This window comes from Natrix helvetica (genome assembly GCF_964273705.1).
Source record: "Natrix helvetica genome assembly, chromosome: 2".
NCBI classification, from domain to species: Eukaryota; Metazoa; Chordata; class Lepidosauria; order Squamata; family Natricidae; genus Natrix; species Natrix helvetica.
This window is the reverse complement of record NC_138552.1, coordinates 245391931-245418866: the sequence shown is the minus strand read 5'-3', so window position 1 is coordinate 245418866 and position 26936 is coordinate 245391931. Positions and strand designations below refer to the sequence as shown.

The window sequence follows — 26936 nt, the reverse complement described above, 5'->3', positions numbered from 1 at the left end:
TTAATTAGTTAGCTAGGTTTGCATGTTGATGTTAGGTTTCTGTTATCTTAGTTAATTAGATAGTCAAGTTTGCATTGTTTTATGCCATGCCTTTGTTTGCCTTTAGTTAAAAGTTAGTTGATAGTGGAATTTATAATTCCAGGTGGGGAGTGTGCTGCCCCAGCAGTATATAACTAGTGTAGGAATTAAGAACTGTCTCCTTTAAGAAACTACCTCATGGGAAATGTAGGCAGAGACTGCCTTATGGGAAATGTAGTTCCATGACATGTGATCACATCTCTGTTTATGATTGGCCACTGGAGCATCTTGCCCACATGCAAAGTTTATAGCCGGGCAATTTAAATGCTTTTGTGAACCGGAATAGTAGCGTTCTACATCTCCGTTCAGCATGGGGATAAATTCATCATCTTTTTACACTATGTGATGGGACAGATCATGGAAAGTCAGAAGTATCTTAACACTGAACTGTAAGTTTTGCTATTAAGAATGCCTGATAATAAACTTGATCTGAAAGAGATTCCTACGCGTGGAGATAACTGTATGCCCCGAGCAAGCCTACAACGCTTGAGGCAGAACAATACGTAGGAGCCATTAATTGATAATGTCATCTATACTTACAAATGTTATAAGTAACTAGTATGAAAATGACCTCAATGAAACATCAGCTTTTGGCTGCAATTCTGTCTGTACTTATAGAGGTTGTCATAGAAAGTACGTATACATAAACTTTCAGTGCAAAATGCAGAATCTCCAATTGAAACCAATGAGTGAAACCAACTTACATTTTTTTCCATTTGAAAGGGTCTCTTCTAAGTGTGATTAATATTTGGAGCCAGCCAGTGGTGGGATTCAATGTTTTTACTAGTGGTTCTGTGGGCGTGGCTTGGTAAGCGTGGCAAGGAAAGGATACTGCAAATTCTCCATTCCCTCCCCACTCCAGGGGAAGGTTACTGCAAAATCCCCATTTCCTCCCAATCAGCTGGGACTCGGGAGGCAGAAAATAGATGGGAGTGGGACCAGCCAGAGGTGGTATCTCCGAACTGCTCAAAAATCTGCTACCGGTTCTCCAGAACTGGTCAGAACCTGCTGAATACCACCTCTGGAGCCAGCCCTCAATGCCTTTAGAGAGCTTTAGTTGAGGCCTCTGAGTTTATCCTCTTGGAAACATGCTTGGCAAGTCCAAGACTTCATTTAACTCAGTGGAAGACTAGCTAATGGTATCCGCTTTGCAAATAAAATAGGGGGTTTTGAGAGAATACTCTCATTTTTGAAGCAGTTACCCAGAAATAACTCTATTAAAGTGAGCGCAGCCAACCAACGAGGAAAGAGAAAAAAGCAACCTGAAAACTTCTCCAGTACTTTTTGCAAGAGTTCCCACGAGGTACGTTTTGACCTGCACGCGTCCTTTGCTCCACTCCCACGGAAATACGTCAGCGCATCGCTTCCAGCTAACCTACATCCTCGTTTATTCTCGTAGTGGTGCAAGAAAATGGGGAGAAGTATCGAAATTGTCTTCCTCGTGTCGCTCTCCCAACCTGCAGTAGTTGGGTGGAAAATCCTTTGAAAGTGTGTGTGTGGGGGGGGGGTCATGTCCATGTATTCAAAGCAGGTCGCTCAAATATTCTCAGACGAGAATTTTGTTTTCAGAACATTCCCGGAGGGGTTGAACTAAGATAGGGTTAGGTATTCATTCAGTTTGAGATAATGGCTTTTAAGAATGGTGCGCGAGGTTTTTGGTTGCAATGCGAGGCTGAGAATCTTGTTAAAATTATGGGACTTTATGAACACATATAGTTAAGAAAGGATCCGGCAACAGCCTTCTCTTTGTCCAGGACTCAAAGGCAGATTTAACTGGAGGGTTTTTTGTACGGACATTCTTAATAGAAACCAGGCAAGATAGAAATATTGCATCAAAAAGGAGATACACGGGTAAGACCATTTTCATATGGTAGGAAACTGGAGTGGGAAAACCATTGGAAAGAATTAGGGGGGGGGGAATCCAATCTGGGTAAAAAGAAAGGCGGGGACTTTAAAATGACTTTTTTTATTTTAACAATTTGGCCGGTCGTAGCTGTGGAGTGGATATACCGGGGGTATACTTCTGATCGCTGCTGCTTCCACAAACCATTTTCTTAGGGCAGAGAAGAGAGTGACTCGTGATAGTTACGCCTTGAAAAGTGTGGCTTTGAATGACTCAGTGTGCGATTTTATTACACAACCCCATACAAAAAGCGGCGAATCTAAGAACGGAGATGCTTTATTATTCGATAAGGCGGTGGAGGTGATCAGGAAACTCATCTTAATCTTTCTCGCGCGCTTAAATACCCAGCCTGGCTCCAGAGACCTCAAAGGAAGACGGGACAGTCGCCCCTGCCCCTTTTTAAGTAGCGGCACAAATGGCAAAGTATCATCTCCGGGGCCTCCTTTCGATCGCCTAACTGAAGAAGACGGCGAGACACCCCCCCCCCCTCAGCCTCTCCGAGGTCTCCGCCGCCCGCCTCCCCAAATGCTCCTCTCCCCCCCCCTCTTTTCGGAGAGATGCCAGCGATCAGAACCCATTGCCTCTGAGCGACCCCCTGCGCTCCGAAGGGTGGCGCTTCTGGCAGGCGGCTTCTTAGGGCAGCGTGGAGCAGGCGCCCTCTCCCTCGCTCGGGGAGCGGGGAAAGCCTTGCGTCACTCGGAGACCCCGCCCCCGCGGCCCTGGCTCCGCCCTCACCGAGGAGCCTTAGCATGACATCACCCTCAACTCGCAACCAGGGTAAATAGCAGCGCCGTCCGCTGGCTATATAAAGGGGGTGATGCAACCGCACGGCGAGCCAGAGGTTCGAGGAGGCGCTCAGAGCCAGGGAGTCTCGGCGGCGAACGCTGCCAGCCAGGATCGGGGAACTGCGGCGGCGGCGGCGGCGGCACCTCTTCTACTTTGCCTGGAGTCCCGACAACACACATTTCGTAAAGCCCACTCTCACGGTTGCGAGTTCGCACTCGCATTTGCCGTTTCACTTTCTTGTGTAGTTCTTTGAAGAAGGAAGGCGCGTGAAGAACTGAAGTAAAGCAGGTAGGGAGAGATACCGGGGAAGAGTGGGGGCAAACGAAAGGCTAAAGTCCAGGGGTGAGTGGGTAAGAGGTCTTTGTTTTTTGTTTTTTTGTCCAGCTGTTGTGATGGGATATATAGTAAGGGAAGAAAAGTGCTTACAAACTCGCGTCCTTCCATCTCTTTCGTTCTAGTCATGCGGTGGGTTATTTTGGGTGCTTTAGACAGGACGAAGACGAGGATGAAAAAAAGTTCTGATCCGAGAAATTAAAGAGATTTCACTTTTGGCAAAACTGACGAAGTGAAATCAAAACAAACAAAAATCGGGCAATTTCTCTTTCCCTTTGAAATCAGATCAACTGAAAGTAAAAGTTCATTCATCCGAATGAAACTTGGAGCGCTCTTTAACAGGCACGCCTAAGAAAGAGAAACTCCCAGTTCGTTTCCTCGTTCTGGACTCTGGTGCTTTGCTGGTTGCTGTTTTGTGGTTCTGACGATGGTAAGGGGTTTTTTCTCAGGTTGGGGCGTGGGGTGAGGAGGTTAGGATGAAAGAAACCACCTTTCTCCCTACCGCGCGCTCCAGACGCTCCGGGTCCAGCTTGACACGCTGAGATCATCTGTGTAAAAACAAGGCGTAGAAAAAAATATTGCGGCTAGTTATTTAAGGTCATCCCCAACTTGTCGTTTCCAACATGTTTTCCGATGGTTTCTAGACCAAATAATAATCAGATGACTATCATTCACTCGATTACGGGAAACTGCGGGGAAGCGGGACGGCAACATTCAAAGTTTAACTTTGTTAGCTGCTGATACCTTCGGTCACCGGTAGATGGCGAGCTGGATGGGGGCGAGCATCGCCTCTGCTCTGAGCAGGATGCTCCGGTTTGAACTGTCAGTTTTGTTTTCGTACACAATATTATAATGCGAGGGAAGGTGCTTTTTAGGTGTGTGAAATTACCTGCGTATTTCTTTCCTGGAAACTTGTGACCTATCATCCAAAAGCAAATGCAAAATTAATAGTCCATAATAAAATATTCCAAGTGCAAGGTAAAAAAAACAACCAAAGCTAACTTTTTCACACCAGAAATTAATCTGGTTTCTTCATTTTTTTGATCTGGGTGGACAGACATTTCCTTCACCTATTACTTATTGATTAATTGTTCAATTTATTCAGAATATTTCTTGCTTGCCCCAAAGCTCTCAAAAGAGCTATTGTTCAATAACTGGAAGTCTGAAGTCCTTACAGATTTACTCCACATTATCTGGAGTCTACCACTCAGTGTACCTTTTGGTTATTCCAGGTGTTAAAGCAGCTCAGTTTGGAATTATAACACTGTAAAGCACAGGTAGTCCTCAACGTATGACAATTGAGCCCCAAATTTCTGTTGATAAGTGTCAGGTATTGAGGATTTAATAGCTGCCAGCTGATGTAAGGTTGTAAGCTGTAATTTGTAAGCTGATGCAATGAGGGTGATGCAATGAGATGTCTATATATATATATATATATATTAGAGGGCGTTTCTCACTCGTCGTGTATCTCATTTCTCTCCTGTGTCCGTAGCTGAGTGGTAAGGAATTTATCTACCATGTGCATGTCTGTATATATTTATATATAAACCACTATTAATTGTCTAAAGGCTCTGAGCGCTGTATGCTGTGTTTTGCTCTTGGGTTTATCTCACAATAATAGTCACGCTGCCAAAACTCTGACAATAAGTGATTTTTGCTCCATTTTATGACCTTTCTCACCACAGTTGTTAAGTGAATTACTGCTGTTGTTAAGTTAGTAACATGGTTGTTCAGTGAATCTGGCTTCCCCATTGACTTTGCTGATCAGGAGGTGGCTAAATGGGGATCACATCACTCCGGGACACTGCAACCATCAAAGATATGAGTCAATTGTCAATTGTTTGGATTTTGATCACATGACCGCAGGGATGCTCCAACGTCTTAAGTGTGAACAATGGTTATAAGTTACTTTTTTCAGCCCAGTTGTAACTTGGAATGGTCACTAAATGAACTGTTATAAATCGAGGATTACCTGTAATTCACCCCAGCATATTTCCTTCATAGCAGGCTTCCTGATAGCAGCTGCAGGTTGATTTCAGGATTTCAACATAGAGATGATGTTTTAGATTTTTGTGTCTTCCACACCTATGTTGTGGGAGGGGAGAGAGGCAGTAATAGATCTGCTATTGGATATATTGACCAGAAATTAGGAATAATAAAGTCCAAGATAAGCAAAGGGCCCAAAGTTGGAAAAGATGACACAGATAAATATTAACAGCAAATTGCTTGCTTTTACTGAAGCGATCTTGTAAAAGGATAGAAGGAAAATATCTACATCTGTCAATTTTATTTATATGAAGATGAGTCATTAGTAAATCTAGGATTTATTCCAACCTAAGCTTGGAAGTAAGTCTCGCTGAATTAAATGGGATTTACTCCTATAGCTAAGTCTGTGTAGCATGGCTGCCCAGAAAGCCAGTGTAGTGAGCTTTCTTGGAACCAAGCCCATGAACTTCATAAGAAGCTTCATAATTCACAAGAAAGCATTTATAGGAGGATAATCTTACAGCAAAATCTGCATAATTTGCTCAGAAGTAAGAACCAAAGTGTTCATTATCAGTGAGTTGGTAGCACCTTGGTTTCTTTTCTGTCCCCCCTATATATATATATATATATATATATATATATATATATATATATATATATATATATATATATATATATGTGTGTGTGTGTGTGTGTGTGTGTGTGTGTGTTTGTGTTACAACCCCCGGTATGACCAAATATGGGAGGGAGGGAGGGAGCTCCTTCCTCTTTCTGTCCTTTCATCTCATCACAGAAAACCATCCAGGCAGAAACCCATATTTTTATTTTTAATGTTGCCTTTTTATATTTGTGTTTGTATTTGTGCTGATAAAATAAAGGGAGACTAGTATAGATCCATTTCAAGCTATTTAGCTCTCATCAGCTAGCCATACCCTTACTGGGATTCGAACCTGGGCTGTATTATACACTAGGCAAGAGTCTTAGCCACTATGCCACAGGCTTCTCCTCCTCCAGCCCAGGTTCGAATCCCAGTAAGGGTATGGCTAGCTGATGAGAGCTAAATAGCTTGAAATGGATCTATACTAGTCTCCCTTTATTTTATCAGCACAAATACAAAAACACACACACACAGTAAATGTCCACATAGAATTTCTCCCAAATTCATTGTAAAAATGTTATTAGCAGCAAAATAAACTGCTGTACATGGAGCAAATGATGGTTAGTCAAAATATGATTGAAGGGTTATATCTGTTTTCACATATAGAACAGTACTTTATTGAAGAAAATGCTATACTTTTGTCCAACTTTCCATCCTAAGAAGGGTTAAATAAGGACACTTGTGAAAAATAATCACAGTGACCATTTTCTGGTGTCATATCAATCACATTTCACCATTTCAATAAGTAGTAATGTTCAAAACACTGGTTAAATGTGACCAGATTGCAGTGTAAATGTTTTAAAAGGTCAAAATAAATTCAGGGTGATTATAAATTTTAATTATGTTTATAATTGTGAAAGTTTATCATTTGCTTCACAGGTTGTATGGCATCAATAAGGAGAAGGAAGATATTCAGGGAAAAAGCTAAAGCTACATTTTAAATTAAGAACAGTATTTAGTTTTGATTAAAAAAAGGGTGAAGAATCAAGTCAGGTGACTTACCTTAAAGGTCTGAATGCCAACCATGTTAGCTAAATGCGATCCAGCTTTTAAAGCTTCTGAGAATGGAAGAGAATAAACAACTTTACAGGTTTTAATAAAATGAGATTTAAATTTAATTAATATTAATATTCTATTTAATATTAAAATGGAACAGAAATGGGACCTAATACAAATAACGATTGTAGCAGTGTTTAACAACTTTAAGCAATGTGGGTTTCAACTCCCAGAAATCCCCAGCCACAGTTTTCAAAGTTAACAAACATTATATTATATAGTGTGGACTATAATATATATTCCCCAGCCACACCTTTTAAAAGATATTCCATTCCATCCCTCCACCCAGTTTTCTACCTCCTGGCCTCCTTCCCTCCCCATCATTCCAAGGTCATGGAGCCAGTCCAATTCTCACTGGGCTGTTAAGAGTTTCTCTTTCTCTCTTTTCCTTATCATTTGTGTCTTCCTGCAAACATTGCGCTTTACCCAGAACTTGTGCTGCCTCCTTCTTGCACATGGTTACATCATGTTAGTTCCATAGTGTATGTTTGGAAAGTGAGGTTGTTTTCCTGTATATAAAATTCACTTAACTGTAACTTCTGAACACAGTTTCAGAAACGTAATAACTTTTGCATCAGAATGCCCACGTGCTACTCTTATTTGATTGGCTTTCGAGAAAACTCAAGAGTGTCTTTGTTGAACGCTGTTAAAAGTCTGAGTTAATTGACTCAGATTGAAAGAAATGAGAGACAAAGGATTTTCTATTGCTACAGGAGAGAAATAAACATTCCCTAGTCTCCCCCTCCCCATAGTACCTAACTCCTGGAATGACAATGGCTGTAAATAATTATTCAATGCATTTGTGTGATTGCAATCGCCTTGCAACAGTCTTAGGAAATATCCCGATTCCTGGTCTAATAAAGTGTACTGTTTGTTTCTGTAACTTCTTTAATAGTTACAGTATAAGGCTCTGTATTGGTTTGGATAGTTCTATAATCTATAGCAGTGATGGCTAACCTTTGCGACACTGAGTGCCGAAACTGGAGCGTGTGCGCTGGAACCCCTGAAGAGAGCAGCTGGCTGGTGCACATGTGCGTGGTGCGCCAGTTGTTCTTCTGTGTTCTGTCATGCGAAAGCACGCCAGCCAGCTGCTCTCTTCAGGGTTCTAGCATACGCACACTGGAACCCAGAAGAGAGCAGATGGCTGGTGTGCATGAGCACGACGGAACCCGGAAGAGAAGCTGACGACGGTGCGCGTGCCCGCAGAGAGGGCTGTGTGCCATAGGTTCGCCATCACAGATCTATAGAGTGAGTGTAATGTATGTGACAGTTGTTTAAGTAATGGTACTACCAATGAAGACATCTAAACCAAAGAAAACCTGGTAGATGGTTCAAAATGAAGGTTGGAAACAGAATTAAGAAACTCCAGTTCTTGCTTATTCAGTATAAACATTATTGAATAGTATAATTATCTCAGAATAACGGAATTGGAAGGGAGATCTTGTAGGTCTTCTAATCCAACCCCTGCTCAAGCTGGAAACCCTATACCCATGATGGCCAACCTATGGCACTCATGCTGGAAGTGACACATAGAGCTATCTCTCTGGGCATGCCAGCTGTCGCCCGTTGTTGTTCCGGGTTCCGGCATACACATGCACGCTGGCCAGCTGGTCTTTACATGCATGGGAGTGCCAGAAACCAGAAGAGTAGTCCCCAGCATGCATGCACACCGGGGAACAGCTTTTCTGGTTTCCGGTGCTTCTGCGCGTGCACGCTGGGAAGCTGCTCTTCCTGTTTCCGGCAATCCCCCTGCATGTGTGCGCTCACTCCCATTTCAGCACTCGGTGCTGAAAAGGTTCACCAACACTGCCCCACACCATTTCAGACAAATGATTGTCCAGTCACTTTGATTCCTTATCACAATGTTCTCACCAGGTTAATTGTAGAGGCATGCCATTCCCCACTTCTGAACCAGAATGTATCCATACTGCACACTCAGCTCTGCTATCCATACAAAATACCAAATAACAGAGTTGAGAGAGACCTTGGAGGTCTTTTAGTCAAAACCCCTGCTCAAGCAGGAGACTCTATACTATTCTGGACAAATGTCTGTCTGGTCTCTTCCTGAAAACCTCCAGTAATGGAGCACACACAAACTTCTGAAGGCAAGTCATTCCACTGATTAATTCCACTGTCAGGAAATTTCTCCTTAGTTCTAGTTCCTTGATTAGTTTCTATCCATTGCTCCTTGACCTGCCTTCAGGTGCTTTGCGGAATGACCCCTTCTTTTCTTTGGCTGCCCCTTAAATATTGGAACACTGCTATCATGTTACACCTAATGCCATCTCTGGGGTGTAATGTACATCAAATGCCTTTCTTTCTTTCCACCATCCATGATAAAGCTTGGAGTTGTAGTAGACATACAAAAAGGCCAGTGTCAATGTGCAGAACTCAATACATCTTGGAAACCTTCCCTGATTCAGGAGGTGCTTTACCAAATTTGAGATATGAGAACCTAGTTTGGGTTACCTAGTAATGAGAAAAGATCAGTGACTTCAACCCACCACCTGAAACACAGATGAGAATGTGGTCAAATGCTGTGTGGTTGTTGGGATGGCATTACTATAGCCTTGAAGTTGTAGTAATTCTCTCGAAAGTGCTGTTGTATTGGGAGAATTCTCAGCTGTTTCTCTACCACAAGATTGATGTAATGAGACCCTGGCTACTCCCCAGACTCCCAAGAAGCCAACAATGCAATAATGGCAACATAAGGAATGAAACATCAGGAAATGACATTCTTACGAGACATCTATAAACCACAGTTAATTATGAGATCTGCATGTGTGCATGCGTCCCTGCATAAAGTTACCCATTCTTTATAGGAAAGTAAATAAATAAATCTTCTTGTCAGCATCAGTTTTTTGAATTTTATAAGACAGGTTCCTTTCCCTGCAAAGCTAAAAGATATGCTTTTTCTGTATATCCCATCCAGAATTATATGCGCTTTATGATAAATGAAAGAAGCACATGCATCAACTGTTTTTTTAAACAACTGTGACTAATGCTAGAAGCAGCTTATTATTGCCATCTGAGTTGAAGGTTTAAATAATAAACCTGAGCATTGTAAACCTTTGTTGGCTTGGTATTTTCTGTCTCTTGAAACCATTAAGTAGTATCAGGATTTTGAGCTGTGACTCATGGTTTAGGGGATTTCTTAGCAAAATTACTTATTTTTCTCAAGATCTATGTAAATTACAATTCCAGGAAATCATTCCTCTGATGAACAAGAGATCTGAAACCATTGGGCTTTCTATTTTTCTTGTTTGAAGTTAGGTCTATACACCATTATATTGTTACACAGAATGGTGCAAAGTGGTCCAAAGATTAATATAGATACTCTCTTTATATTGTCAAATGCTTACATGTCTTTTTCAAGAAGTAAAGCATGTGTCCACATCCATGTTGAGATACATATTTAATTGTATGGGGGGGATGCTTTCTGTGTTAGCTACTGGTTGTGGTATTCTGAAGGCCTAGAAATTGTGTGGACATAATACAAGCATTAAAGAAGCAAATAAAAACTGCAAGTCTTTATTTTATTTCATAAATAAATTTGGACTTGATTTGAATTTGATCTTTAACATACCACTTTAAATAAAACAATCAATACTGTGTGTTTGTTCATAATTGGACTTGTCAAACTCTAACTATTACCTGAAATTGCAAAAGATAGTGCATGAACTAAATTTTATTTAACAGCTTATTGGATTTGCTTGTGTATATAAATTCTAAAGGCAATAATTGGTTTATCTATTGTGAATTGTAATATTGCTGTGATTATACGGTACTTACTATGCAATGTAGATTTCCTTACCTACTTAAGGAGACAAATAAATAATTCTGTCTTTATAGGTCCCAAATATATATTTTCCAATAAAGAGTAAGGAAAAGGAAGATGGTTGATTTTATGTGTGGAAGGCATACATTGTTTTTTTTTTTAAAAAAAACCTCACTCCAAACTACTTGACTATTCACTGGCTATTTAAAATTCATAGACAACATAGATATAAGATAATTTCATGCGCAGATTCTAACTACCTAAACAGGAGACAGGAATATTAATTAGAAATCAGTTGTTTGAATTATTGCACAAGTACTCATTCACTTACATTTTTCGATGCACAGTATTCCTTAGCCCAGGGGTGTCAAATTGGCTTCCTGCGGGCCAGACGTGTCATGTGTAGTTCACGCCCACCGCAGCTCCAGGAACGGGAAAAACATCATGTGATGCAGCAAGTTTGACACCCGTGCCTAAACCAGTACTATTATCGGGTAATATCGGGTAGATCGGGTAATGGAAAGGCACACACAGGCTAACGGTAACAACAGCTCTCTATTAACTCAGTAGCAACTATTCACAATCCAGCGAAGGTTGAGTCTGACAGCAGCACTTTTATAGGGAGCTGTCAGACCCTTCGACCAATGAGATTAAACCCCTGTTCCCGCCGGAACAGAGGATCTTGGTGGAAACCATTATAGCTAAAGCTAATATCTAACAGTTATTTGTACTCAGTATTTTCATCTAGTAAGATTGTTACCTAATGGTTTGGTGAATGTTCCCTCAATTTCTAGTTGAATTAAATACAGTTAATCCCGACCTACAACCACAATTGAGCCCAATATTTCTGTTGCTAAGCGAGACAGTTAAGTGATCCCCCCCCATTTTACAACCTTTCTTGCCATAGCTGTTAAGTGAATCACCGCAGTTGTTAAGTTAGTAACATGGCTGTTAAGTGAATCTGGCTTCCTCATTGATTTTGCTCGATGAAGGTTGATCACATGACCCAAGACACAGCAACTGTCATAAAGATGAACCAATTGCCAAGCCTCTAAATTTTGATCACATGACCATGGTGCAGCTGCAATGATTGCAAGTGTGAAAAATGATCATAAGTCACTTTTTTCAATATGGTAAACAAACTGTCATAAATCGAAGAGTACCTGTTTGGTGGTGATAATGATGAAGGTGGTAGTGGCTGCCTTATGGTATAGCATCCCTCTGAGATCTAGGCAGCCCCAACCATGTTAGCCCTCTGGAAAGCCTTTAAGAGCGCGTTTTACACTTAGCACTGGGGCTATGTTATTAATGATTGAACACGATTGAATGAGTCTCAGCTTTATTATAATATGGTTATACTAGGGTTTTTTTAGGTTTTGCATTGGGCATAAGCTGCTTACAGTTACAAGACTGAGATGGGTAGCTATATAAATGCAATAAATGAATAGATGCTTTTCTGCATATGAATATATAATCGTTCTATCAATATCCAGTCATGAGCCAGAATCTCATTATTCAGTGAGATTTTCTGAATTTTGTATTAAACCATGCTGTAACCTATATACCGTGTTTCCCTGAAAATAAGACAGGTTCTTATTTTCTTTTGACGCCCTGAAATAAGCGCTTGGTCTTATTTTTGGGGAGGTCTTATTATTTTTGAGGTGCAGGAGGTGGCGAGCATGGTCACCTCATGGCTGCTGCTGTGTTGCAATATTTTTGGGAAGGGCTTATTTTTTTGGGGAAGGCTTATTTTAGCACATGCGCTCAAAAGCCCAATTGGGCTTATTATCTGGGGAGGTCTTATTTTCAGGGAAACTGTGTGTGTGTGTGTGTGTGTGTGTGTGTGTGTGTATGTATGTATGTATATATGTATATATATTTGCTTCATCAAACTTTAGAAAAATTCATCCTTCTCTCTTTTGTTCCCATGCAGCAAAATGATGCTCCAGCACCTGGGCCAGGTTTCTGCTTCAGAAGTCAGTGCTTCTGCAATTATTCCATGCCTGTCTCCTCCAGTTTCCCTGGGCTTTGAAGATTTCGCAAATCTGACCCCATTGGTGAAAGAGGAATTAAAATTTGCCATCCACAATAGGTGCCTTTCTCAGAGGATGTCCTCCACCTTGGATACAGTCATGGTTTCTGATAGATCTGATGAAACAACTGTTTTAAAAAGAGAGGTACTTTATTTTTATTTTTAAGCTATGTTCAACTACCACTTTCTAATAGGCTTTCTAAAAACAGAGAAGGTCTTCCCTCTGTATTATTATTATGATCATTATTATCATTATAATAGTAATTTAATTAAACTTATCACAGTATAAAATACAAATGAAAATAGTTGGAAAATGGGGAAGGGAAAGGAGGAAAAAGTGTGAAGGGGAAAAAAAAAGAAAAACAAACCATTGAGTTCTGACTCTTTTTATGGTAGTGGAATAAAATATTACAGCCTCAACTTTTTATTTTAACATATTTAATATATATTAGCCATTTCTATAACAACAAACTTATCTAATCAGCAAAACCCAAAATAAAAGTTTGATTCCCCCTCCCATTTCAACGCAAGATCCAGAAGTGATTTCCAAGTACAAACAAAGTTCGATGTGTTCTTTTCTTTGATTAGAGCACGGGTCTCAAACTCACCGCATCACGTTGCTGTCACATGATGTTTTCTGATATTGTTTCCCATTTGCGGAGCTGGGGTGGGCATAGCCTGCGCGACACATCTGGCCTGTGGGCCGCCAGTTTAACACCCTGGGTTAGAGCATTTAATTTAGCCATCTCTGCTAGTTCCATCATTTTTTTCATCCATTATCATCATTACATAAATCAGAATGTTTATTATTATAAAGTTATTAGCGACAGTGACTTTCTCTTGAATCAAAATTGACTCCACTTGTTTAGATGAAAGTAGTGCTACTGCCTTTTCCCAGAAGACAGACTGGGTAGGTAGGTAGGTTGGTTGGTAGAGAGACAGACAGACAGACAGATTTCCCAGTCTAATATACAGCTTTGGGGTTCCCTAATTATTTTCCATACAATAACTAATGAGATCCAAACCTGCTTGTGTAGATATCCTATCTAACCATGATGACATCAAAATGATAAAGTAGTGAAGCCACACACTAGAACATAAGGTTCAAAGTTTGTCTCATAATACATTTTGACACTTGCTGCCTTCCTGGACACCTATGCCTGCTTAGCTTTCAAGATCAGACAAAGTTGGGTAGGTGCTGCCACCTGTTGTGACAAATTGTTTAGTCCCTTTGGCATTTGCATTAATGATCTTCATGTGCTCAAATGGGAATGCCTTCATCAAAGACAAGCAGTATTTGAAATGTAGTCTGAATCTGAAAAGCATCAGGAAAAGGAAAGCTCCTGTAACTGTTACTGGTTTTATAGTTATGCAGTATAATACACTTCATACATTCCTGGGTCACATGCTTTTCAGAAAGGACTGTAACACAATGTAATTCATTTTGCACATAGAAATTCTTCATTCCCTGGCATCTTTTTTTAAAAAAAAGGTAATGAAAAATATATCCGCATGAGACTTTAATGGACTTACTTCCTACTCTTTTTCTTTATGATAAGAAAAGGCATTCGATCCTGCTCAGAGGCATCATTTTAGCATTCTAAGTTGTAAGATTGTACTCTGGCAAGTGGTTTCTGAAGAGAAACCTTATTAGGACTTAAACCTGTTTAGAGAAGAAAATTCAAAATGAACCTATCCTCTTTAGTAGATCAGATAAATCCAAGTATATTTGATATTATTTGGAAACTGTTAGGGAAGTTGCTTCAAGATTTTCTGATTTACCGTATATCAACCTTTTCTGAGGTTTTCTGAGATTTTCTGACTTACGGTACTCAACCTTCCATGTTCCCATGATCTCCGAAACATGCCAGAAAACTTCTATTCTGTTTCATACAAGGTTAAAGGGCAAAACTAACCAGTTAGTCATTTGGTTGGCAAGGAACAAATCAGACTTACTGCTATTATAACATCTGTAGGAAACAAAGAATTTCTTTCTTCTATACCCCTGCCCCCCTTTTGACTGATCCAACCCTAATCTCTTTGGATTCTATTAGTGTGCACCCCAAGAAGATGAAAGGAAAAAACGTCGGAGAGAAAGAAATAAGATTGCAGCAGCAAAATGTCGAAACAAAAAGAAGGAAAAAACGGAATGCCTGCAGAAAGTAAGTTAACCGATACTTTCTAATTAACATTTTCTAAATATAAACACATCTATGTAAGGTGAAAAGGTCCTTAAAATTTCATGGATAAAATAACTGTGAAGAGTTTCACTGTGAGTTGCTGATTAATTATAATATTGGTTAACTTGTTAAAGGTGAAATAATTCAGGCTCATCTATCTGGAGAGAAAATGTAAAATCTTACACTAAAGCTTTAGAAGTACTTTAGAAGTGATTAATTAATTAAGGTCTCTAACCCAAATAATAATGGAAAATCCTTTCTTTTAAAATTTAAACAATTTTCAAGACATATTCAAAAAGATCAAGTGAACGATCATTGTACTTATAGTACAGTATAAAACAGTAGCAGAAAGCTATATTTTTTTCTCCAAAGTAACTGATCTTTAAAATGGGTGCCTTCCTCCTTCCTTCCTTCCTTCCTTCCTTCCTTCCTTCCTTCCTTCCTTCCTTCCTTCCTTCCTTCCTTCCTTCCTTCCTTTGGTTGTGTTGGACTGCATCTCTTATATTCCCCAGCTATCTCAAAAATTAATAGAGAGCATCAGATTGCAGAAAATGGAGATAGCAAGTGATAATAATAGAAAATTTATCTATTCATTAAATTTATATCTTCCTTCTCCTTTAGATTGCCACCCTTAGTTGTTTTCCCAGCTCACCTACCCTACAGTTTGAGATATAGTGACAACTATAAATGATCAGAGGTTGGACTAGAAGACTCCCAAGGTCCATTCCAACCCTACTATTCTGTGTTCTGTATTATAATTATCATGATTTCCACTCCCTTGAACCATTGTACTACCAGACAGCAATTTGTTTGGTTGAATTGGAGCTGCAACTTCAAGAAACAGAAGATTCTTGTGGGAAATTTAAAATTGGAAGAGTAAAAAGATATACTGTGGATAGGTAAAAGGAGTATGGAAAGGAATGAGAAGGCATTTAAGGTATATGAAAAATGTACTGGATACTCTGAACATGGGGGAAGTGAATAATTTTAGCTGCAGAATTCTGCATAGAGATCAAAAGATTAAAGCTGATATACAAAGGCAAAAAGATACACAAAGGAAGCCATTATAATCATCTATGTAACCTTGACAGAAAATGGGTTTCCATAGCTTATTTCCCAGTATATATTGTCATGTGAATGAGTCCTAAGCTACATGTTTTTTTGTTTTTCACTTGTATTTTTAAAACTTCCACTTCTATGTTTACACCTTTTTTTTTGTTACCAGGAATCAGAAAAACTGGAAACAATCAATGCAGAACTGAAAGCTCAGATTGAAGAGTTGAAAAATGAGAAGCAGCACTTGATCTACATGCTCAACCTACATAGACCCACCTGTATTGTCCGTGCCCAGAATGGTAGGACCCCAGAGGACGAAAGGAACCTTTTCATTCAGCAGATCAAAGAGGGAACCTTGCAAGGCTAAACAATAATGAGGCAGTGCTCAATGTTCTTTAGCCATGCTTCTTACCATTAAAGCAACAACTTGCCATCCCAAGTCAGAAGCCAGGGAGAAGAAATTTCAGCATTTGTGACCTCCATTTACTCAAGAGAAGATAGATCTGGCATGATTTTGCTGAGAAGAAAGGACTATGGTAGCTTAGCTTCAGCTTTTCCAAGCAAAGACTCAGTTGGGTGGAAGGGAGCCACAGCCTTTGCTCCAGGTCTAACCAGCTGCCACACTTGCTATCCTAGAAGCAATATGGCTTTACACTTGTTAAACTCCTGCTGGCATGCACTTGCAAAGTTTCTGGTAGGGCCAAAGGGCTCTCTATGATGCACATCTGATGAACTGCCAAGCTGAAAGGATTCCACTCGCTAGATAGGGAATGTAGGTGGACTGGATTGTGTTTTTTTTTTAATACTTTCAGAGAAAAGAGATTAGCAAGTTCCAGAACGCTGTTTTCAGTTCCAAAAGGCATTGCAATATAATGGGAATTGCTCTGTTTCTACAACTAGTACAAGATTTAACTTGGGCACTGCACTTTGTTAAAAATGTTTTCATAAAAGCCCTTTTGTGGGTTTTTGATGACTCAATTTAGAGGTGATTGTGGGACAATGTGACAAGCTTAAGGGTATTGTAGAATTGCTCACTGAATTAAGACTCAATATATCAAACTGGAGCATTATCACTCTTGGTTTACTTTAAGAAGGAGGAATGTCCCTTTCAAAACTCAATTAATGAGTCACATGCAGTATTCAAAAGACCTTTATACAACCATGGTATAATCACTAGAGGTGCAAAATTGTATGCCTTCCTGACTTGTGATTTATCTTGTACTTGATCTTCATTTTACAAATGTTTCCTTGGCACAATCTTTTTCAGAACCAGAGAATGTAATTGCTGGCAATTTACAAATATTGATTTATATGTAGACATTGATTAAGTGAAAACATTGTCCACCAATGAAGGTTATGGCTCTGCTAGGAAGAAAAAGTACAGTAAAGATGGGTTCTGTGGTTTGGATTTGTTTTGATGGAATGCTTCACATCACAAAAGTAATGCTCTTTTTTTCATGAGACAAGGTGACACAATTCTCCTTGGTGAGTCTGGATTTGGAGTTGCCTTGAATCCTTACGTGGCAGATTCATGAGTCAGAAGAGACTTCGAGTCAGCTTCTGACAGCATCAGAAGAAGCTTGTACATGCACAGAAACATCTTTCATCTAATGAACCTGTCAGAGAAAATAGTCAAAACCAATACAATGATGTAACATGGCCCTTTTGCTTTTAAAAATGGATATGGGGAATGCCACTTTAAAAGGATATTTTACTGACAGTATCCCTTTGAAGACTGGTGAGGAAGTAGCCCAAGAACTTTGACTACTTAAGAACTTTAAAGTAAGCCCAGGAGATACTTTTTTCATCATTTTGTAAAGTAGTAGAAGCTAGTACTGGAGGCTTCCCAGTTGTATTTAAGCCAGCTGCTGAGTCTCAAACCATGTTGTCCATTAGAATTATGGAAGCATACCTTAAACCCAGCATTGGCCTTCCATATAATCAAAAGTAAATGTTGAACAAAAAAGATAAATAGTCTGTTTAACTGGCAATGTTAACTTTTAGCTTAAACTTCTTAAAGTGTTCTTCTGCAGGTCATTCTTCTAGATATGTACCGGTAATAGCTAAATTCTCCGAATTCCCAACCAGAGAGAATGTAGGCGTTATGGGCATGATCAAGAGACAATGTAGGCGACAATTAGGCGTTATGGGAATATTTCTTTCAGATGACCAATGTATTATTTCTAAGGTTCTTTTACCTGGGAGGTGCTATGATTGTATTATTTTTACTGTTTTCAGATGGAGGAATGATTGGCTTAAGAGTAGTGTTTCTCAATCTTGGCAACTTTAGGATGAGTAGACTTCAACTCCCAGAACTCTGGAAGTTGAAGTCCACCTTTCTTAAAACTGTCAAGGTTGAGAAACACTGGTTTAGAGTAAAACATATGGTGAAATGTTATGAAGCTGTAATTTTGATCTGGGAGAGACTGTCCTGATGAAATATAGCAACAAAGGACTGTGGAGGAGAATGTTCCCACCTTTTACTCCTTCACACACACTCTTGGTTAAACTGAAATGCAGAAGGTTAAATCAGGGACCTCTTGCATAAGAAGCAGATGAAATGATTCCTCCCTTATTCCCAATAGATTTTGTCACAGATGAACCTTCTGGTTGAAGTCCTGACTGGGATAAAACTCCAAGCCCTATTGTCTACACATATGACTAATTTCAACAGTGACAATCATTGTTATGCAGAAGGGATGGGAAGGGAGGATTAATTCCGGATATGATATGCCTTGTACAAAAGGCCAGACTCAGTTCCCAGGCTTTTCAGTGAGGATCTCTGCATATTCCTAAACAGATCAAGAATATTGTGTCTCAGATTTTAACAATTCATATTTATAATAAGGAATAAAATTGAATCAGGAAGTCTGTACAATATTGGATATAATTTTAGATCTCAACTTCTGGAAAATTGAAGGGTTTGTTTTCAAAATTTATATTCTTCTTTACAAATTTCAAAATAATACAAAAACAAAATTACAAAAATGAACAAAAGTTCAAACGTTTTATGAAATATGTTAGAGAATTAAATTGGAGAACTCAAGTTTTTAATTCTGCAATTTTTGCTCTGGATAAAACTCGATTTTAGAAAATGGCACATACTTAAAAAAATTGCTTACTCTTTTAGGTGTATTAATATTTGCATATTTTAGTTTTTGAGATCTATTTTCTTTAATGACAGAATTGAAGCAGTAGACTACATACCTTGCAAAAAGAATACTTTGTCCAAGTATTACCTCTGTTAAAATTCATATGCATGTACAACCCTTAAACATTAGCATCAAAATGTAGACTCTCAGTTTTGACTAGCTTATTTCTTATCTCACACTACTTTTTACATTCTGCAACAGACGTATTTGATATGCTTTCAATAATCTGGATATATTGTTATGTCCTTTACATTACTATGTTCCAAATACATACCGGTATATATTTCATGTAACCAAAATACAAGAAAATGGGCCAAAATCTGTCTCTTTAAAGAAATATTTTTCTTCCAGCATCCAAAATTGCTTTTTCTGAAGGGTTTTTTATCACCATATTTGACAATATATCCCAGTGGCCATTAATTCATTGACTAAACTTTATATGGAGCGGTATTATGTAACTGCTAATTTCTAGCAGCTGAGTAAATTGGGTTTATTTAACAATGATTCTATGGACCACTGCAGTTATCTATGATTATACGGTGGTGGGATTCAGCCAGTTCACACCACTTTGGGAGAACAGGTTGTTAACTTTCTCAGCAGCTTGGTGAACTGGCTGTTGGAAGAAATCATTAGGGCAGAGAACCGGTTGTTAAATTATTTGAATCTGACCACTGATTATAAAGCATGTAACCACCTGTAACTCTTGTTGTCTCTGAAAGCATTCATTCAAGGTAGATGCTGTGAACTGGATCCAAAAATGAAAAGTGGAAGGAAATATATAGCCTGTCCTTCAAAGGGTACAGAAGAATAATCCTTCCTCATTAGTGTTACATGTTCCTTGCTTAAGTGAAAGTTGTCCTCAACATGAAACTTGAGAAACCTAACCAGAGCAGATAGAATCAATCACTTTAAAAAAGGAGGTCTGGAAATTATCCATACCCAATTAATCCTCAAGCAGCAAACCAAGCTACTTACATGAAGGAATTAGTTCAAATCCTCCCCATTCCAGTGATATGTACTGTGTTATTACTTACATGCTAGGAATGATTTCCAAATGTGTATTTCTGCATATAACTTTGCATATATGTCAGCCAATCTTGTAAGCTCCTTTGCACTTTTTCTAGTTTATTTGGGTGGGAGTTGATATATTTGCTTTGATGAATCTTCTTGTCATCCTAGTCCAGTTTTCACAATTACAGTATATTTCTTCTACTTTGGAAGAACATCTCAGGGTTTGCTTTCATTTTGTTTAATTAATGATCTAGGATCTCAAAGATATATGGAGTAGACCTTTTGTAAGCAGAAGATAGCTTCCACTTATCCAAAGACTGAGTTCAAAGCCCTTCTCAAGATAATAAAAGTTATCTTCAGTGCTAGCCCAATATATTACTCCTAAAGGCATTTACAGACTCACTGTCCATATATTTCAGCTGTTTCCAAAAGCCATTCAAAAAAAAAACCACAAAGAAAATAATTTCTGATGCTGTTTTATGTATCATGTTATATAGACCATTTCCTGAGAGAATTAAGATTTTTCCCTTGAATATTTTTCTATGCGTGTTTGATATACTATTTAAAATGACGCAGGCGTCATGCTGCTGCTGGTGCTTTAAGTTACACAAATGTTGTTAACTAGCATGCTGAATGTTTACTAAGGCGCTACTACCTTTGTCAAAAATATTTCTTTTTTAGCTGTGGCTGCACATTAGTTCATTTGAATTTGGAGACAGCATGTGCCTCAAGATGGTACAACGGTATTTTTTTTTCATCGCTTGAGAGAGGATAATGGACAGAAAAGACTGGATGTGAAATATTCTGTAATCCTATTCTATTTTCAGGACTGTACTCTGATGAACTCTATGCCAGAGAAAATCCACCTGATGTAACTTTGCCTATTTGTAATGACTGTGGATGTGATCATGGTGGAATTTTCCCTTATTATCTAAAGCATATGCAAACCCCTACAAGATCAGATACTGTTCTTTGGGGTGGTTAGGAGATATTTGAATGGAAGAAGTGCATGAATGTATTTATCTATTTTTATTTGAACATTTAATAATACAATAAAGATGGTTTGTTTGTTTTTATTAAGTTTTATGTTTTGATACTTTCATAATAATAAAGACTAATGTGTGTTTCCCCCTTTTTGGCTTAATTTGTCTTGTTTGAAGGACCAATGTTCATGAAGAACCTCTAGATAGTTATTTTTTTCAGTGTGTCCTAACTAATGCCAGTTCGCTGCATGACTCTTAGCAAGTGCTTATGTTAAGCCAACATCATACCTCACTTCCCACTCTGTGCCAGTGTCATCATTTTTTATCTGGACTTCTATTATCTTCACTCATCATGCTATTGTATCTGGATTGCTAGGGGAGCCACATGATTTCTCATACATACTAAGCTATGAACAATTATTTCCTCTATCTATGTTCAAACAATGAGAAAAAAGGCAATCCTTTCACAATCTGGTAATTGAGATCATTAATCAATCACCAGTCACACTGAGATACTATGGGGTACAGTGATGATGATGATAGATAGATAGATAGATAGATAGATAGATGATAGATAGATGATAGATAGACAGACAGACAGACAGACAGACAGACAGACAGATGATAGGTGAGAGAGAAAGATAGATAATAGATATGGATTTCAGGATAACAAATATATGACCTTCATATTTCCAATGACAGGATTTAAATAATTGTCCTTGTATTTCTTATTAAACCTGAAAGCCCCAAATGCAACTTAATAGAACTCTATTACCATTAAAAAAAATCAAATGTATTTGTCTTACTCCATTTAAGAGCATATTCTCACTTCCACATCTCCAGTTCTGCTTTTTCAGTGGCTGCTCACCATCTTATCCGAAAGTGAAATTTTGGACACTTAAAATTTTGCAACTATTTTGCAAACAACCTGTTGACTTAATCTCCTCTTTAAAAATGCTTTGTTCATTTCTACTGCATTTTAATCACTTTGGAGTAATCTTTTGGAAAATACAATAGGCAATACAAGGCAATGGTAAGAGATCCAGTTCCAAAAGTGACTGCATCCATATATATATTTTCCATCGGCTTCCCTCTTGCTTTATCCCCCTTTCTTTTTCTGATCTTCTAGTTCCTCTAGTTCAGTGTTTCTCAACCTTGGCAATTTGAAGATGTGGGGAATTCTGGGAGTTGAAGTCCGGACATCTTCAAGTTGCCAAGGTTGAGAAACACTGTTAGTTGATTTGGATTTTTCTTTTTCCAATTGTAGGCAAGTCTAGGGAATAACAAGTCCTGGTAGTAGTTTCTTCCCATGTTGCTCTTGGCTGTTCATGAAGACAGCTCCAAAGAGTCCAGCCTGAGTTGCAGTGATGTGGCAACAGAATTGGGTTGATGCTCACTCTGGATTATAACTATCACACACTGTGACTGAGTCTTCTCCTGATTCTTTCCCTCCTCATCCATGCAGAAAAGGCAAGTCTCGTAGGCTGGCTTCTCTCCAAGGATATCTTTTAGTGCCTGTATTTTGCTTTTAGGGATTATTCTCACTAATCTTAAAGATGTAGGAGAAAACAAGGAAAGGGAGTCTTTATAGTAGTGAGGGCAAGGGGTGGGAAAGCGAGGGAGAATGCTTCTTGCTGTGTAGACAGAAACTGAAAGATGTTTCTTGCAAGATCTAAGGATGGAATGGAGGGATGGGCTTAGGTTGGGAATGGGGGAGCCACAAAAATAAGGAGTTAATTGATTTGGTATTTGAATGAACCCGGTGGTGAAATCTAATTTTTTTTGCTACTGGTTCTGTGAGCGTGGCTTTGGGGAAGGGGGGGTCATGTGGCTGGGTGGGCGCGGCCAACTTTTTTTCACTTTTTAAAGCATTTTTTTTCCTGCTGGTTCCGGCGAATAGGCAGGAAAAATATGCTTTAATAAGTGGAAAAAAAAAGGTTCCAATGATCGCACGGATCAGCTGTGAGCTGCGCACTTATCAGAAACTTTTTTTTACTACTAGTTCACAGAACCAACAATCGTCCCTACCGGTTCGTCCAAACCAGTCCGAACCGGGAGGATTTCACTCCTGAATCAACCACAAATAAGAAACAAGGAGAACATAAGATTCCATTATCCTAGGAGGAAAATAATTTTACAGGGCAGTGATGAGGAAGGAATTATATGGAACACTCTCATCAGTTGGATCTGAGATGATACTAGTTTGGAAGGAAACATTGCAGATATTTCCCACTCAGAAGAGATGAGGATGTCATAGGACCAGTGGTGGGTTGCAGGCGGTATGCCCCAGTACTGATACCATTCCGGTACGGTGCTCTAGAGGTGCTCTAATTCATAGGAGTGTGTCTATGAACAAAAGCCAATCTTCCCTGGAAAGACATTTCTGCCTCTAGAACAGGGGAGTCAAACTCGATTACATTGAGGGCCGCATCAGGGTTGTGTTTGACCTTGGGGGGGAGGGGCAGGGGGCATGGCCAGCTTGACATCACTTCTGTTGGGGGTGCTTGTGGTCACCCAAGCCATCTGCCAGTGAAAATAGGCTCCTGAGCTCTGTTTTTGGCTGCCATGGCCTCCTGCAACCTCTGCCAGTGAAAAAGGAGCTCGGGAGGGCTATAGCAAAAAAAACGAAGCTCGGAAGCCTGTTTTCGCTGGCAAAAGCACCACAGGCCGGTCCTTCACTGTTGCCAGGGCAGCCCCATGGGCCAGATCCAAGTACCCTATGGGCTGGATCCAGCCCCTGGGCCTTGAGTTTGACACTCCTCAGTTAGGATTACTAAATCACTCAGTAATGTAAGAAAGCTACCCGTAGCAGCTTTCTATAGAAGATATAATAATAATAATAATAATTTTATTTGATTAGCCGCAACCCTCTCCCGAAGGACTCGGGGCGGCGTACAATCAAGCAGATAAAAAATACACATAAGACAAACATATATACAAAAACAGAGACATATACATATGTGCATGGAGGAGGATGGACTTAAGTGAAAGACAGTTAAAAAACACAATTTAAAATCCCCTAAAATTACCAAATTAAAAAAACCCATCAGGAGCGTTACTAAGTTATGGTCGAGCCAGGCCAGCTATTTGGAAAAGGTGGGTCTTGAGCTTGACACGGAAGGAGCGGAGGTCAGTAGTAGTCCTAATATCCGGGGGGAGGTCATTCCACAGGGCTGGGCCCGCCACAGAGAAGGCTCTGCTCCTAGGCGCCGCCCCATGGCACTGTCTGGTAGACGGCACCTGGAGAAGTCCCTCTCTGTGCGAGCGGATGGGTCGTAGGGATGTATGGGGCAGAATACGATCCCGCAGGTAACTAGGTCCTGAGCCATGGAGCGCTTTAAAGATCGTAATCAAAACCTTGAAACGCACTCGATAGAGCCAGTGCAGCTCGCGCAGGAGAGGTGTCATATGGGAGTACTTGGTACTCCCCATAATCACCCGCGCGGCCGCATTCTGGACCAACTGCAGTCTCCGAGTGCATTTCAAGGGGAGCCCCATGTAGAGAGCGTTACAGTAGTCCAGGCGAGACGTCACCAGCGCATGGGTGACTGTGCGTAAGGCGTCCCGGTCCAATAGGGGGCGCAATTGGCGCACCAGGCGAACCTGGTGGAACGCCCCCCTGGCCACGGCTGTCACATGTTCATCCATGGACAGCCTGGCATCCAGGAGGACGCCCAAATTGCGCGCCCGCTCCACGGGGGCAAGTTGAATGCCCCCAATGGCCAGAGATGGAATTATCTGGTTGAACCGGGGGGCCGGAACCCACAGCCACTCCGTCTTGGAAGGGTTGAGCCTGAGTCGGTTGTCATCCATCCAGACCCGTACGGCTTCCACACACCGGGACATCACTTCGATGGCCTCGTTGGGGTGGTTCGGGGTGGAAATGTACAGCTGAGTATCATCAGCGTACAGATGATATCCCACCCCGAAACCACGGATGATCTCACCCAGCGGCTTCATGTATGTATTGAACAGGAGCGGCGAGAGGACCGACCCCTGTGGCACCCCACAAGTAAGGGGGCTTAGGGTCGACCTCTGCCCCCCTGCCAACACACGTTGCGTCCGGCCGGAGAGGTAGGAGCCGAACCACCGCAAAACGGTGCCCCGGACCCCCAACCCCTCCAGTCGGTGCAACAGGATACCATGGTCGATGGTATCAAAAGCCGCCGAGAGGTCTAATAGGACCAGGATAGAGGAACAACCCCTATCTCTGGCCCTCCAGAGATCGTCTACCAACGCGACCAAGGCCGTCTCAGTGCTGTGCCCAGGGCGAAAGCCGGACTGGTGCGGGTCTAGATAATCATTCTCCTCCAGATGTCGTGGGAACTGAGAAGCCACCACACTCTCTACAACCTTCGCCAAAAAGGGAAGGTTGGAGACAGGACGATAGTTGGCCAGCTCCGTAGGGTCCAGGGAAGGCTTCTTGAGCAAGGGTCTCACCACCGCCTCTTTCAAGGCGGCCGGGAGAGACCCCTCACCCAACGAAGTGTTCACTAGGCCCAGGAGCCAGTCGCGTGTAACCTCCCAGGAAGCCAGTACAAGCCAGGAGGGACACGGGTCCAGCAAACATGTGGTAGGTCGCAGTCGTCCACGCAATCTGTCCAAATCCTCGATGGCAACCAAGTCAAACTCCTCCCAAAAAGGTTTCTCAAGACTCGCCACTGGCGTCTCGACTGGGCCACTGAAGGGGACCCAATCCTTCCGGATTTGAGCGACTTTATCCAGCAGGTATTTCCCAAACTCCTCTGCTCTACCCTGTAGAGGGGCCTCCCGCGGCCTCTGAAACAGAAGGGAGCGGGACACCCGAAACAGGGCGGCAGGGCGGTTCTCTGCGGATGCAATGAGAGCGGCACAGTATCGACGTTTAGCCGTTCTCAATGCCACTAGGTACGTCCTTAAATGGGCTCGTACCTGTGCTCGGTCCAATTCGGATCGGGAGGATCTCCAACGACTCTCTAGGCATCTCTTGCGGCGCTTCATCACCCTTAGCTCCTCGGTGAACCAAGGAGCCAGGGTGGATCGTTGCCGCCGGAGAGGCCGCAAAGGCGCCACCCGGTTCAAGGCCCCGGTAGTCGCATTATTCCACGCGGCCACCAGGTCCTCTACCCGAGGGCGGGTCAGGGCTGCAGGAGGTGGCCCAAGCTCCGTCTGGAACCTATCTGGTTCCATTAAGCGCCTGGGGCGGAACCATCTAGTGTTTTCCGGTTCCGCCTCCCCGCAGCGAGGGGTAGCACCAGGGAAGTCAAGTCGGAGGAGTGAGTGTTCTGACCATGATAGAGGAGTGATGGTTAAATTCACTCCTCCCAGATCACTCAACCACTGGCGAGAGACAAAAACGAGGTCCAAGGTGTGACCTCCCTCGTGTGTCGGGCCCTGAATCATTTGAGTCAGGTCCATGGCTGTCATGGAAGCCATGAACTCCCGAACCCCCTCTGAAGCTTCTCCCACTGACGGCAGGATAAATTATTCTGAGTTTATTTGGGGGATGGCAGCAGTGAGACAATTTTATTTCTCTGACTCATGGTATTAAACATCCAAATTTGTAAATAGTATGAGCTGCTCACCAGCATGGCATTTGATGAATGTCCGCATAATTGAAAGTTCAATACCTATAAATTAAGATAAAATAGTGTTATATTTTTGTTCGTAATTCTCCAAAGACAAGTCATTCTTTGTAATCCAAGCAGAATGATTGTCTGAGACATTAAACCGCAAATCGTGAAGGTTTTAATAGGTAGAGCTGTTAAACCTGCATGACGTATTCGCTCAAGAAGTTTAAACATTCCCAGAGAAATAAAAGCCCCCTAGTGATGGATGTCATTTGTTTTCAGAATAATGAAAAACAAGATGGCTTCAGGGCAATTTCTAGATCTGTTAAAATCTTTGCAAAGCATCCCCAAAAGTATGAAATATTTTAAACCTCTTCTCTGAGATCAGAAAGAGA

The 26936-nt window shown here is 40.9% G+C and overlaps 2 protein-coding genes across 4 annotated transcripts in view; both read left to right on the top strand.

The window, feature by feature from the left end:
• The window catches only part of NENF (neudesin neurotrophic factor), a gene marked incomplete at its 5' end in the record, with an annotated part of 340944 nt that overhangs the window by 67470 nt on the left and 246538 nt on the right, over nucleotides 1-26936 (top strand). The gene's annotated exons all lie outside the window — the stretch shown is intronic.
• On the top strand, nucleotides 955-21141 carry ATF3 (activating transcription factor 3). 3 transcript variants are annotated; one of them, XM_081944190.1, is made up of 4 exons: nucleotides 955-1381; nucleotides 12512-12755; nucleotides 14665-14772; nucleotides 16016-21141. In XM_081944190.1, the coding sequence occupies exons 2-4, from the start codon at nucleotides 12516-12518 to the stop codon at nucleotides 16211-16213; spliced, it is 546 nt and encodes a 181-aa protein (XP_081800316.1). In that variant the 5' UTR covers nucleotides 955-1381; nucleotides 12512-12515; the 3' UTR covers nucleotides 16214-21141. The 3 variants fall into 3 exon arrangements, with proteins under 3 accessions (XP_081800316.1, XP_081800315.1, XP_081800317.1); XM_081944189.1 differs by lacking the exon at nucleotides 955-1381 and adding an exon at nucleotides 2681-3055; XM_081944191.1 differs by lacking the exon at nucleotides 955-1381 and adding an exon at nucleotides 4461-4599.